Raw genomic sequence first — 16154 nt, forward strand, 5'->3', positions numbered from 1 at the left:
ATTCCAACACTACATTGTCTAGATGCAACACTTGTGTCATTTGTTTTAAAAAACTCTTTTCAACCAGGGGTTCCTTTTGTCAGATGTTTGATGAAATGTTTGAAATCAAGATTTCCTCTGTACAAAAAGGATAGTGTCAATGTCATCTGTACAATTGTTGACCCAAGGTTCAAGGATGCTCTCTTTAGTCACGAAGAGAAGGTGAATGCACACTTCCTCCTCAAACAAGAATGCAATCTTTATCATCCACATGAATTCACACCTGAAGAATGTGAAAAATCATTGATTTTCTTTTCATCATTGTGGGCAGCGCTAGATGATATACCTATGCAAGAAACACCATCACTTCGGCAGGAAGAAGCAGAAATCACTACTTACTTGACATCACCCCGTGTAGCAAGAAATATAAACCCATATGAGTGGTGGAAGCAAAACAAACATCAGTACCCAAAAATTTCCGAAGTTGCCACTAGATATTTGCCCATTCCAGCGACACAAGTTGCAAGAGAAAGAATGTTTTCTGCATCTGATAATATTGTGACAGAAAGAAGGGAGCTACTGCGTCCAGACCACGTAGAGCAGCTGCATTCCTTCATAATTATTTTAAGAATAAATAATCTCACCTGTTCCAGTTTCACTCCAACTCCAGTGATAGAAAGATAGCAGAACTGAATATTGAAATTAGTGTCACTGAAAAATAAAACTTTACTTCATATACTGTGCTTTAAATTAATGAAGCTGATTCTACTGATATTATTTGTTTTAGTATTCTACATTTTATGTCTAGAAAGCCAAATAGTTTAGGACGTGCTTATTTTTTTAGAAATGCATACTTTTTTTTTACTATGTCAAGATTCAGTGCACTAAAAATGTATGAAATTAAGGATTTATTAGTATGCTTTGATAATTGACCTGTGGTTTTGGGCTTCTTTGCTTTACCGGCAGAAAGTAACTAGTTATCGCTGATTGTAAAACTGCATAATAAATTATTATGAAGCATGTAAGAAAGTGTACTTATTTCTTATTTGTCTTTGTTTTGAGTGTATTTATAGCTGTAAGTTTTACCAAATTTGGAAGAAACTACAAAGTTTGTGTATTTTTTATTGGTATTATTCTATTATTATTTTTACATATTGTTATAAAAGTGTTGGTATTATTTTAAAGTAGTTACAGATTATGCACGTAGGTCTACTATTAATATTACAAACATGCATATAACAATAGTCAACATAATATAAGTATTAGTTAATCTGAAATGACATTGCTATTGCAATGAAAACTGATAAATAAAAGGTTTATTGGGTAACATACTTATGTACAAAATTAGTATTTATTACTGTCACCTAAAATTCAAAGAAAAAGATAAAAGTTTCGGGAATCTTTAAAGATTCAATTCGTGATTCAATTCGAGACAAAAATCCTAGATTTGCAGAAGCCTAGTTGTTGTGCAATTTTTTTAATAGTTGGATACTGCAAATTTACTAAAAACACCTACCAACAAGATTGTCAACATGAGAGCAGTTCACTTGATCGTTTGTGTAAAATGTTAAAATATTTTACTTCATTGAATGCACCTGTCCACATGAATTCGAACACTGGCAAACTGTTAATAGTTTTCACTTTCAGCTGTTTATTTTCCACCATGAAGACATAGTGGAGTTAAAACAATGTCCTCTTTGTTGGAGAGGCTTTTTTTATTTTGTGGAAAACCTTTGAAAGTCATGAAATTATTGCCACATATTAATAGTCAATAATCCACAATCATTTTTAACAAATGTGTCACTTTAATATTCCACTGAGCATTTAGAAAAAAGAAAATCATAACCATTGGTTTCATTAACACCTGTTTGTATTGAAACTTAGTTATTTGTGATAAAATTACTCTTAGAACTTTAATAATCTATAATATATTGTTACATTCCAGGTTGACCTGGCTAAGCAACCCAGTGTGTTAACAATACACTTTAATCCCTTGAAAAGTTTATGTTTATATATACGATGATAGTGAAGTTTGGTTTTTTAAGTGTCTAGTTGCCAACATCGAAGGTAAATGCTGATAATGTAGCTGCATTAAAAATGAAAGAGTTCAAGGCAATATTTTATTATTATTTCTCAAAAAAAACATTAGATCATAAATTAAATTGCAGGTACAGACGATGTATCATATATTAACTTTAGCTTGTTACTCCATTAACCAAAAAAATTCAATTCACTTTGTCTTACTGTAGAACAAAGGTCAAAAAAAAACGCGGAAAATATTCCACCAGGACGACTGCGGTCACCCTGGGCCAATGCCGACACTTGTGGTCAAATTTTAAGTTAAAAGTCCAAAAATTAAATAAAAAAATTAAAAAGTTTTATTTCGGCTTGGCCCCGAACAGCAGGTGTGATGTTAGCTATTTGTAACTTTACTCTATTGTTTCCACAAAGCTGCCAACGATGCGGCCACACGTAGTGACGATCGAGCGACAACTAAACAAACAATGAAGTTACAAAAGTGGAAACAACCCTGTGTCGACTGACCACAACACAGATCCAGAAAAATTACCATATAAGGAGAAAATGTTTTTCTCTGAAAGTCTGGGAAGAGACATCACACCACCTCAAGGCTTGCTCTGATTGGCTGGCGAGGCAGTGCCCAGCGAATGTTGTAGTTCATTGCGGCGCAGCCCCGCGCTCACGTACTGGGTTTCCCTAATAATTTGAGGCGTGAAAAATAACATGCTGGCGACAGAGTGTCGCACCCGTGTCTTCCTTTCTTTTGAAACCTTCTTGAATTTTCTAGTATGTTACAGTTTTAACTACCCAGAATATGCTTAAAAATTTGACAAAATGTAATTAATTCACATGTTAATTTCAAGTGATTAAGTAAATTACAATGAAACAAATAATAAAGCACAAACAAGATGACTTAAATTACTATACATAATAGCAGAAACACGAGTACAAAATAATTATTAAACATTCGGAAAACATCAACATACAACATTCTTAGTCAGTTTTATTGGTAGTAGGGAGCAGGAATTCTGCGATGTTACAATACCTTTACTTTCACATCCCTCAAAAGCTTGCGATAAGGCAGCTTTTTTTTAAATATTTGTTTTAAAATTACTGGGGACATATTCAGGATTTTTGGGTTGTTCAACTTTTTGTTTCCAATGTAATGAATACATTCTGTATAGTTTTGACATGGTGGATGGTTACCTAAGTGAACCTGAGCCTAGAGTATTAAAAAAAAAAAAAACTTTAGGGATCTAAGATAATACGTCAACAGTCCATTTATAAATAGTATTTATTAAACTTAATAATAAAATAAAACCACATATACTGTTAGAAATGTTTTCCTTGAAATTAATGAATCATGATGATAGAACTAAGTTCATGGACCCTAATGTAAAAATTGAATAACATAATGTGACATCCATAAAAGTAAATAATTGTTATATTGTTTTATATATTTTTGTTTAATTTTTTTAACATTTATGTTTGTTATACTACATAAATATATGAAATCTCTTACTAAATATTAATAATATTTACAGTTTGTTTCCATGTGTAGCCTTTTTACAATCTTAGCTAAAGAAATTATGTACAAATTTAAGTCAAATATGTGATTTCTGTGCCAGTAACATAATCTCCACATAGTTTGTTTGTAAATTAACTGATTTCCTACTAGTGTATACATACTTTTTATACTTTATAAGTAGTGTAGGCATACAGCTTTATTCCACAAATTTCCTTTCATTCCTCTACAGTTTTCCACTTAGGGAATGAATAAAACATAATACGTATCTGATTATATATTTCTGTCAGCATTATTGTACCCAACCTCATGGCAATTTGCGTTACCTTTTCGGTTTATATTGCTAATCATTTTAACAATTTCTACTGAAGGCTGGCAATGTGCAGTGTCTCAATACCTGCCGCTCTGCAGTTAGTTACCACATTCTCAGCTAGAGTAGCATGTAAAAAACTTCTCAATAACAATTAAAGTACTTTATCATGAAAAGGTAACTGTACAGCTCATTGATAGAGATTTTATATTGTATGCTTAAAAGTTATGAATGCTTTAAAGTTATCATGTTTTATAGAATAATCGTCGCACATGTAATAAAATCAAGTTTGAATAGTAGGGGTGGGATTTTTATGCTATAATGAAATTTTTTTTCAGGTAAAGTTATTCATAAAAACAAAACCTATTCATGGAAAGTATGTTTATTTAAAATGTAGAGTACAGTAAAGCACGCCAAACTATTTAAATTAATAAGTCATGCAACAAAAACATTATGTTCCAACTTTAAAGTAGAAAAACGAATACCATGACCCGGAACTAATGCATAGCTATCTTAGTACACACTTACCACGAAAGATTGCGGGCTATCACATGTAGTTAACTCGCATTGCATGCAATCGGCGAGCTATTGATATCGATATTTGACTACATGTGTGCGCTCTGTATGGTAATCAACACAACCAATAATGAATGATGCTAACTAGCACCGGCTACATTTATATAAGCGGTACACAGTAGGGCGAAGAACAGATAAAGGTTATAATGTTTTAAACGTCTTTAAAAGAAAATTTACACATCGACAATTTCGTAATTAATTAAATAAGTAAGCTGTAAATTCCAAATAAATAAGAGCTTCCAAATTTAAAATGCATTCTTTTATATAGTAAAACTACCTACACCAAGCGCTCTGAACATAACAGCGGTTCCATAAACATCATATGACGTTTATGCAAGAATTTTTCTTCTCCAAATTTTGACACCCTGAAATACCGTGTTTTCTCGCATAATTGTCGCACATTTTACTCTAAAATCAAGTTTGAAAAGTAGGGGTGCGACGATTATGAGGGGAAAAAAAATTTGTTAGTTAAAGTTATTCAAAAAAACAAAACCCATTCATGGAAAGTACATTTATTTAAAAAGGGAAGTATAAAGGGCATGCCAAACAATTTAAATTTATAAGTCATACAACAAAAACCATTAAGTATTCAACTTTAAATAGAAAAATATCTGTGATCCAAATACAAGCCGAACGAACGCGTAACTACCGTAGTACACAACACAAAATAATGCGGGATATCAAATGTAGTTAACTCAGCACCTGATAGAGAGCACGCGTTGTATGCACTTGGCGAGATATCGATATTCGGCTACATGCACGCGCTCTATACAGAAAGCAACATAACCAAACATTAATGATTGCAACTAGCGCTGGCTACAGTTTTGTACGGGATACAGCGCGGCGACGCTGACGAACGGATGAATGTTATAACGTTTAAAAATTCTTTAAAAGATAATTTACACGTCAGACAACTTCGTATTTCCTTTAATTAAATAAGTAAGGCGAGAGGTTTTTTTTAATCCAAATTTTGATGCTCTAAAATATGGGTGCGACGATTACGCGCGTGCGACCATTATGCGATAAAAGAGGGTAACAGTGTGACGATTATGTGGGTGCAACACTTATGCGATAAGACATGGTAGGTACTATAAAATGAGATTCTGTTGTACAGAGTAAAGTCTGAATGTTAATCGTGTAGTAGTACCTATTTTGTAAAGGCTAGGCTTAATCACCATTAAATACAATCAGGTTTTTACTCTTTATGCTATTTCAATAATTTTTGTAAGGGAGGTTTCAAATAAAATTACATGTGAATAATTTTGTAGTTAGTAGTAGTAGTAGTACTCCTTAAGTTGACTAATTATTAAAAGAGGAAAAAAAATAAACATATGTAGAAGTAAACTTTCAAACTGGCACAGATTTCAAGCTATGTGTAGTGTTAATTTAAAAACTTAAAAAGTCAATATTAAGTGTTTTGCAGAACTGAATAGATAAAAAAAATTACTCCAGGAATTGACAAAAGCATGATTCAAGTTTAGGTTGAGGGAATTTTTACACATACATATTTAGCATTTTAAATTAAACATGCATGTGTCTGGTATTTCTTAAAAGAAAAAAAAACAATGAGAGTTAAGTGGACATAATGCCTGTTAAAAATTTCCAAAAATTAAATTAGCTTGATGCTACAAGGTGAAAGTGCTAGGAAGGCATTGGGTTTTGCCTACTGTGTCAGTGCCATGTGTGGACAATGTTGACATATCTATTTTCATGTCAAAACATGTAACTATTGACAAAGGATTGTTTGGTCTTTTAATAGTCATTTACAACGTAGTTTGTTCAATTAATTAAGTTTTGGTTAAAGGTGCATACATTTTTATCGTGGATTGAACCATTCAAGTGCTTTTCATAGTTGAAAATACTTTTATTACTTGACAGATATCCTCTTTTGAGGTTGGTTATGATAATTAACTTATTTCTGTGGCTGTGCATTGCAGGTTCCATGTCTCTTGAAGTCTCTTCCAGACCTCTTCACTACAGATTTGTTGCTGCGACTCTATGACCTACAGACTCCTGCTGGGCGCAAGGACACTGCAAGAGATCTGTGTGTTCTGAGGAACATGTCCTTTAGGCTTGGCAATAAGACTGTGTGATACACTAGTACTGTATTGATGTGTGACTATCATGCTGCATTCCTAAATGACTGTTTTTTTATTGCTGTGATGTGATATTGCATGTAATGCTGAAATTGTGTTAGTATCCACAAAATAAATTTAAATAATTCATTTTTCAAAATTTGTATACTATTCACACAATGTTAAAATTATCTATATGTGCTTATGTGATATGTCTCTTCAAAACTTCCAATGTAAAGGTCTTTGAGTATACAGTCAAACCTCGCTCGTACGGCCCCCGTTTCGTACGTACACCTCGGTCGTACGTACACCTCGGTCGTACGTACAGATTTCAGAAACCGTGAAAGATGAGGCAAAAAATTAAAAAAAAAAGTTAAAAATATGAAAAGTGTAAGAAATACGTTAAATTTTATTAAAATACAGTCGTAACCTGCAGCGTTTATAACAAATATGGGCTACATAAACATTGCATCACAGTAAAAAATTTAAAAAAGCCGCAAATTGATGGAAATTTACCGTCAAAAGCGCGGAGAAAGGTCATTGTACTCGGTCAGCTGTTGTTACGGCGCGGCGTAGCCGCCGGCTGGCTCTCTTTGTTCCCTGAGCTGCACATGCGCAGTATAACTCACTCAACGCTCCGCCCAGACTCGTGACGTTCCATCAGCAGCCAGCCAATAGATGTGAGCTTAAAATATAAGCTCCACCTCCCATGTACCAGTTTTGTCCAGTTCTAATACCAGTTTATTGGTACACGCACCAGTTTTCTCGCTGCTGTGACATGTTCAAGTTTACGTTCATCTTGATGTCTTGATACCAATGATTAGTTATTTACAATCCCCAGAAATAAATGGTTAGTTAAAAAATATGCATCAACTGTGTAATACTTCTTAAATGATAAAATACGTATAAAACAGTTACAAGACACCGCTCATTTTATTTTGTGAAGATTATATCTCATACGTACCAGTATTTCGGCTAAGTTATGAAATAAATACAGTATCAGACCTTACAAGCAGCCACGTAATATTCCCGTTACATTCATACATTCGTGAGTTTACGTTTTTCCCCTCGTGCATTTTAGATTGTCTCGTGCTATAATTACTCGCACTTATTGCTACTCTTAAAACTGACTACGATTTGGATTTTGGTTGGATTACTTTGGATTTCTTTTTCTTGACTTGGCAACAAATTTCACCTGGATTTAGATTTTTTGTTTCATTACTTGGATTTATTTTGCTTCGGTTTTTGAAGACCTTCGCTACTTTTTGGACACGCATTTAGTACATCATGAGCGGAAGCAAGAGAAAAGCTATTACGCTTATGGAAAAATACGAAATAAAATAAACTTTTCTTTAAAATATATACATATTTTGCAATTTAAAATGCTCATTGCAGCCTATAAACGTTACGTTTTCGTGATGTTTTTAGGCCTACTAGCTAATCTTATCTACATTTATAAAGAACCCACTGTAATTTTTTTATTTGAGGAAATATGTTATGAGTTAATTATTATTTTATTGATATAAAATATCAAAAATTTAAAAACACGGTGTACGATACTGCCTTCGTAGGCTGTATATTTTGCCTAAACATAGTGTATAGACACGGCAACGGCAATTCATTTCCCGTGGCAGCGGGGGAAAAAAGGGTGGGGGGGGGGAGTAACCACAAATGGACGTAATTTGGCATCACTGGTTCGTACGTACAACTCGGTCGTACGGACAAATTTTGGAGAACAGTGAGTGTACGTAGAATCGAGGTTTGACTGTATATTTAATTTCTTTTCATTTAAATCAAATTAGTCAGACACAGTAGTGTTTCACTTTTTCAGAGAAAATTAAATATATTCCATTAATAGTATAAATAAAGCATGCCTTTTTAACAGGTAGAAAAGTTTTTGTCAAAGTATATAGTGGAACCTTGATACTACAAGAGCTGACAATGGCGGGAAAAATCCTCATAACTAGTAATACTCGTAATAACCGAACATAAAAAATTGAAGTCAAAGTTAAGATTCCTGAACCTTCTAAAAATGTCTTAATTTCACACAGTAACTCGTAAACGGTGCACGTAAGTGCAAAATGCATTGAATAAAAGTTGTAGCAAATTAAATTACTAATTGAAAAGGTCTCTATGATTTTTTTTATCTGCAATGGTTTTTGTTTTAATCGGGAATTAATTGGTCTGACGCATGAGGGAGCGACTCAACACAGCTAAGATAGCAGCTGGGGCCACGGTCGCATCGTGAAGGAGGGGAGGTAAGTAACGCAGAGAAAGGAAAATAAAAGAAGTGCAAGAAGAAGGCGGCGTGAAGGGAGGACCGTAGGCTTCCCATCCTATGTAAGCTGGTTTATTTTTAGATTTCCCCCTATAGTCAAAACCCAGCGCAGCAGCTAGCTACTAGGGAGGACCTTGGCTGACGTAACAACACACAGACGCACTCTACGGTGCTTTATGTGCAGCTGTGAACGTAATCAGTTTATAATTTCTGATTAGGTTATATTTGTTATAAACACAGACTTCTTATATACTCACACATTAAACCTCATAGAATTGTATTAATTACATTTAATTGAACTATATTTTATTAATAATATTTAATGGAAAATGATAAGTGTTGCACTACATTTTGTAAATTCAAAATTGCCACAAAATGTTCTTTCATTAGTGAATAAATACAGTAGGTAGTTTTGTTTGTATTATATGATATGCATTCAAAACTCATGTATTTTAAACTAAAAAAAAATTTGTCACTTAGACTTCACTATGCAGTATTTAAATTTTAAATTTTGCATGGTGAATTAATACAAACTTAGAGAATTTCTCACCCGTATTAAAAAAATTTGTTTATTGTCATTTGTTTAAGTTTCTTCACACTATTTTTAATGACAAAAGTTTCAACTTGTTGCAGTTGTTGCACTTGTAGACCTATAAAAATTGCTGATACAATTCAAGGTTTCCATGAGTGCTGCTTGAGTAGGGACGTCACACACAGTCCATTCCTTCACCCCCTTCATCGTCTTCTGAGCTAATTGAGTCCTTGTTCGTAATGTAACGAGGTTTATTAGTTCACTGTCAGTAATTTCACTGAAAACATGAAGGTCGTTGTCTGCTGTGACAAAGTCTGAGTACTGACACACAACTTGCATTTTCTCTGTCAACAAATCCCAACATTCTGGCTCTTGCATTTCACCTTGACCTCCCTCCTTCTGTTGGTTTACTTCGACTGTCTCAAGCTCATCAACATACAATTCGTTGGGTCCATGGAGATTTTGACGAAAGCCAGCATGTGTGAAACATCCGGTGATGCTTCTGGCACTATGTCACGGATTGCATCTAGGACGATCCACTTGACAAGTTTTTTTCCCGTTGATAGTTTTCGCATTATGGAATGCACCATCATCATATGAAAGTGATGTTTCACCAGGCGAAACACGCCCTGATCTAGAGGTTGTAACACACCTATATTGTTTGGATGTAAGAATACAATTTCAATATTCCTAAGGGTCGATTTAGAATATACAGGACAGTGGTCGACAAATAAAGTTATTTTTCTGTTTTTCATGACCATTCTGCTATCAAACGAGTGTAGCCACTATTTAAAAAGTTCCGACGTCATCCACGCCTTCTTGTTGGCTTCATACATACACGGGATGTTCTTTGTGCCACGGAATGCCCAGGGATTTCCCCATTTACCAAGAACGAATGGCTTGATTTTATCACTGCCATCCATGTTTGCACAAAGAATAACTGTCAAAGGTTCTTTGCTGCGTTTTTCCCCTTTACATTGCACACCCTTGTCAGTGTTTTGTCAGGTAACAAATTATAAAACATAACTGACTCATTAGCATTGTACACATCACGAGGTTTGTATCAATTCAAAAGTTTACTCAACACAGGATACCAGTTGTTAATTTGTCTGATGTTAACAGATCCTGATTTACCTGATATTTGATGCTGACCAATCCCTCGCCTTACCTTAAAACGATGCAGCCAACCTTCGCTGCACATAAAATCATCAACCTTTATTTGTAGAGCCAATTCTGGTGCTTATTGTTTAATCATAGGCCCACTAATTGGCAGTCTAGCAGCGCACTGCTGTGAAAACCATTCAAAAAGAACCAATTCAAGTTCCACATGGTTGGGCCCCCGGAAACGTTTGCTATTTCCGGGGATGCTATTTTTCAACATCGCAACCTTTTTTTTTTCTTTCTTTTGTTATTTAAGATAGTAATAAGTGGTGACGAGCTGAAGTCGTATCGTTTTCCGATTTCACTCTTGCTGACGGATCTTTGTTCACGCTTTTGTATTATCGCAAATTTTGTGGATAAGTATAATGCTTTATGTTTTTTTGGAAACCATTTTTTTATCCAGTACTCAACAGCACGTAATATGTACACTATTCAGGAGAAGTATAAACACTAACTCCAAAACCTCCTCTGTCAGTACAAATATTTGTGGCTAGTCTCACCATAAACGTGGCAGCTCTGATGCATTTTACTCTTTTTTACCCTTTTATTTTGTGAGCTTTCGCGTGCTGCTGAAAAATACCTTCACCCTCTGTCGGATGTGCCTTTCAAGCACCTTTGTTCAATGTCAACCTTCAACCTAGGGGGGTGTGTGTGTGTGTGTGTATGTGTGTGTGTATATAGAGAGAACAAATGAGAGAATGAGAGAGAATGAATGAGAGAAGGAATGAGAATGAGAGAATGAAAGAACGAATGAGAGAATGAGAGAGAGAGAGAAAAAACAATGCTGAGGAATAACGAGATGAGGAAAAGAAAAGGAGGGGAAGTAGCCATCGCCTCAAGCGAGAGAGCCGCTAGAGAGAGAATCCCTGTTAGTCACCAGAATCCCGCCCACTGCCTCTCCTCTTCCTCCTTCCCCGCTGCTAGGGAAAGTAGCAGAACGAGAGACAAGGCATGTTGCTTGTCACCAGTCATGCCACTTCCTTCCTCGTCACTCTTTTAGCGGTCTTTGTGTTAACTGCGTGAACCTTTATTTCAAAATGCCATTTAAATCACTCGTACTTACGGAAGGCCAACCAGGAAATACTCGTAATTACCAGACAAATAAAGTATGATTTACGTACTCAAACTGACAGTGCATTACAAAACTCTTGTATCTTCGAAATTCTCGTAGTATCTGGTACTCGTAATAACGAGGTTCCACTGTAAATTACAAACAAAATTGTATATGTAATTACTGGATGATGTAAAAGTTAGTGAAAAAACAAACTGCAAATCAACTTAACTTGCTGTGCAAACAAGGCATTTTTTTCTATTCTTGTGTTAATACAATAATTATAATAATATTTTTGAAATATTTTAAATAATTATTTTGATAATTGTGACAAAGTTTCGATAGTGGTTTCTTGTAATGTGAGAATAGTATAGTTTTGTTGAACTGGAGCAGTATGTAAGGCATTGAGGCATTGGCCAGGTAAGTTTTTTTTCCAGTGTTTGAATTAGCTTTGCTTGCTAGATGTGTGGTCCATTCATTAATGTGATAGATATTAGCACTTTATTTGAAAAGGCACAGCCATTTAATAGAAAAGAACTACACTACCAACTGTCATGGAAACAACTGGATTTTATTATTTTATTTATTTATTTTATTTTGAAACCTAAGAGGAAGGGTGTAGTAACACTCGCCAAGGGAATGATCCCCAAACCACAACACACTCAGCCCTTAGTTCCTTACAAAGCAGCACATAATTGAGAGTTTTCTATTATTAGACTATGCCGTGATGCTTTTATGGGAAAGAAAACTAAATATCGGAGAACAGGTTTTATACAATACTTTTATTCAATACAATACTTAGCCATGATAACAAAATATATAAATTTGATTATTATATATCACCAAATACATAAATACGTCAAAAAATTTCATTTTACTATCATATCGCGGCCGCGTGTCCCAAGCGGACGGACGTGTTTAGTGCGAGCTCCGCGGTATTATATCTAATCTTTGTTGTTCTTTACTAGTGGAACGAGATAATCAGTATTAATTCCTCACTACTCAATCAGTCGGATTTTGAGGGATTTTCTCTATCCTATAGTGATGCAACGAATGAAATAACTAATTGTGAATTAGACCATATAGATAACTTGAACATGTTCAGGTCTCTAACAAAAAAAACGAATGTGAATACTGCGCCAAATCAGTTTCAAACTGAGAGTGTAAATACGACTAATCTTAATGCTATGAAAGTAACACTTATCCCAGAAGAGGACGCGACTTCAAACAAGCTTTCTAGAACGTCATCATCACAAAAGGATACAACTGCATCTGGTAATGTAGTCATGTCACCTGTTTCCGTGGAAATGAGCAAACTTTTTGAATTATATGATCTTGTTAAATCTATGAATACTAAAATTGACGACCTTAAAAATGAAAACCAGGTATTAAAAACTTTACTGGACGACTCCAGAAATGAGATTGTGAAGTTAAGTGAAGAAGTGTTCAAGATCAAAAATGAAAAAAATTCTTCAAACTGAGCCAAAGAAAACCAATAAAACTTATAGTCAAGTTACAGAACAAAAGAAAATTGAACAGAAAAAGAAAGTTGAAACATCTGTCGCCGTGCCGGTTGAACGTGCGGCTGACCACGTTAGCAGTCAGCACTTTTCCCGTGTTGCAAGCAACGCTGATGCAAGCAACTTAGTAAGCACTTCTCCTATCAAGCGGACTACTGATGAGCAAGGTTTTACCACCGTGCATTATTCATGTAAGAACAAATCCAACGGTAGCCACGTAAACCAGCCTGAGTCTGACAACAAAAAGAAATCAAAAATACAAGTTGGGATGAGGAACATCTCATATCTTAAAACAGTTTCAAAACCAGCTTTCAAAAAAACAAAAGCATTATTTGTAACCCGTTTTGACCCATCAGTTGAAGAAAAAGAAGTTGTTGATTATATAACCAGTGATCTTAATCTATCACAACTGAAAGTCATTAAACTACGATCCAAATATGACACCTATGCATCTTTCCATGTATCAGTATTAGAAGAAGACTTTGACATGATACACAATACAGTTTTATGGCCGAGCGGTTGCCTTATCAGCCCATTTTATGGTAAGCTATTCCCGGATCAAATATTCAAGAAAGCTGATAAAAACATCAATAACCATGAAACAACCAACTCTGCATTAAATTCTGTCCAAGATCATATCCCGGTGCCTGGAGGAGCACATTGAAACCTGTGTTCCGCATACTGGACTTGTGTGAGTGGGAAATTCTTTACCAAAATGTGAGAGGACTGAGAACTAAATAGAATTTTATAATTATTTAGCTATTAATAATTTTGACATTATTTGCTTAACTGAAACTTGGTTTAATAATAATTGTATTGATTCACATTACTTTGACGATAGATATTTGATTTTTAGAAATGATAGAAACGCAAAATTAACATATAAAAATAGAGGGGGTGGGGTTTTAATTGCTATCAACAAGCAAAAATTCAATTCTGCTTTCTCGATTAAGATAACTAAGCATCATGAAATTTAATCTATTTGGGTTAAGGTCAAAAGATCACATACCAACTTTTTAATACTTGGCAATATTTATATTCCTCCTGATACTTCTACGGCAACCTACCAGTCCTACTTTGAAGATCTCTAAGAAAAATTTGCAAATTGTTTAGATAACGTTATTATACTTGGTGATTTCAATGTGCCTGGTATACATTGGCTAAATTCTCAGTCTGATAGTATAAATTATAGAGGCTTATCAGCCAAAGCTATGGCTATATGCAATTTCACAACAGGTTTAAGCTTGTCTCAATTCAATTATACTCAGCAGCCCATCCATCTTTTAGATCTTTGTTTCTCTAATTTACAATATTGTCTGGTCAGCAAATCATTAAATCATCTTGTTACGGAAGATATTTATCATCCTGCTATCATAATTAATATCAAAATGGATATATTAACAAGGGATGTTAATACTACGTCTTCTTATCTGGACTACAAAAAAGGTGATTATTTAAGTCTATTTATGGCCACTAAACAGGGGTGCCCACAAGGGGGGTAACGACGCAGACTGCGTCATTAAAATTTCAGGGGGGGAGGGGGGTAAAAATAAGAGAAAAATGTATATATTATTTACATAAATATTGCTTCTAATGTGAAAATACGTTTCTGGTGTTTTGATAATTGAAAAGAATCTTGTAAATCAAATTGGCAACCCCGCGCACTTTCCTCAGGATGGAAATATTACCTGATATGACCAAAATTATTATTAGAAAATCAGTTTTAATTAATGCAAAATGTAATATAATACTAAAAAAGTATAATATTATAAAATAATTGAGTAAATCATTGAGAAAATGGCATTAAAAATTTCGGGGGGGGGGGGGGGGTGAGTGATAGTGTTTGGGGGGGATGGGCACCTCTGCATTAAAGAACATGACTGGTCTACACTGTACAAATCTAATGATGTTAATCTAATGGTTGATTTTCTCACTACTACTTTGATTAACTACATCAAGAACTACACCCGGAATAAAATAAATAAAAAAATCCAGTTACCCGCATTGGTATTCCAAACAACTTATAGAAACATTAAAATCCAAAAGCATTTCCATAAGTTATATAAAAGAAATATGAACCCCTATTACTATGATTTATTTTCTCAATATTGTAGAGAGGCCAAAAGTCTCATTTCTCTGGACAAAAATTTTTGGCTACAAAATCTTAACAATAAAGTTTAAAAAAATCCAAAAAAATTTTGGCGCTATGTAAAAATTATGAAAGAAGGATACAGACAGAAATTATCTCTTAAAATCAATGACAACGTTACCAATGACCCAGTACTTAATGCTAACAGTTTTGCACATCATTTTTCTAGTATTTATGTAACTCCTACAAATAATTTAAACTACTCTATTTCTGAAAAAAGTAAGTGCTCTATTCCTATGACTACCATATCTGAGAGCCTTGTACTTTGGGGAATTAAATCATTGAAATCCACCATGTCAACTGGGCCTGATGGTATCCCAAATTTTATTATAAAAGGATGTGCTGTTATTCTGGCCCCTATACTTAACTTTATTTTCAATACTAGTATAAATAGCGGAATTTACCCCAAAAAATGTAAAATTGCAAAGGTAATACCTGTACATAAGAAAAAGAGTAACCTTAATGTTGCAAACTACAGACCGATATCACTTTTAAACGGATTTGCTAAAGTATTTGACAAAATTATATGTAAGGATCTTGAATTCAATCTTAAAAATAGACTCTCCGACTGTCAACATGGGTTTAGAAAGGGGAAATCTACTACTACTAATTTAATTAGTTTTGTTAACCCAATTTATTCAGAAGTAATAACGCGGGGCCAAGTTGACGCATGTTACTTTGACTTAGCCAAGGCTTTTGACACGGTTAACCACTGTATTTTACTAACAAAATTATCAAATATAGGATTAAGCGATAAATATCTAAAGTGGTTCAATAGCTATTTATTAGATAGAATCTTTTATGTTTCAATTAATAATATTAAATCTAATCTACATATAGTTAGTTCTGGTGTACCCCAGGGTGGAACATTATCCCCTCTTCTTTTTAACATTTTTATAGACGACATTACCAAAGTATTACAATTCTCTAATTGTCTACTTTTTGCTGATGATCTTAAGATTTACAGAAAAATTTCTCT

The 16154-nt window shown here is 34.2% G+C and overlaps 1 protein-coding gene across 1 annotated transcript in view; it reads left to right on the forward strand.

Annotated features, from left to right (window-relative positions):
- The window catches only part of LOC134527366 (mediator of RNA polymerase II transcription subunit 24), a 154688-nt gene extending 148044 nt beyond the window's left edge, over positions 1 to 6644 (forward strand). Inside the window, exon 19 of the mRNA XM_063359987.1 lies at positions 6347 to 6644. Within this exon, the coding sequence (XP_063216057.1) occupies positions 6347 to 6502 (156 nt within the window). The 3' untranslated portion in view covers positions 6503 to 6644. The remainder of the gene's footprint in view (positions 1 to 6346) is intronic.
- The last annotated feature ends 9510 nt before the right edge of the window (positions 6645 to 16154 follow it).

This window comes from Bacillus rossius, chromosome 1 (genome assembly GCF_032445375.1).
Source record: "Bacillus rossius redtenbacheri isolate Brsri chromosome 1, Brsri_v3, whole genome shotgun sequence".
Taxonomy (NCBI): Eukaryota; Metazoa; Arthropoda; class Insecta; order Phasmatodea; family Bacillidae; genus Bacillus; species Bacillus rossius.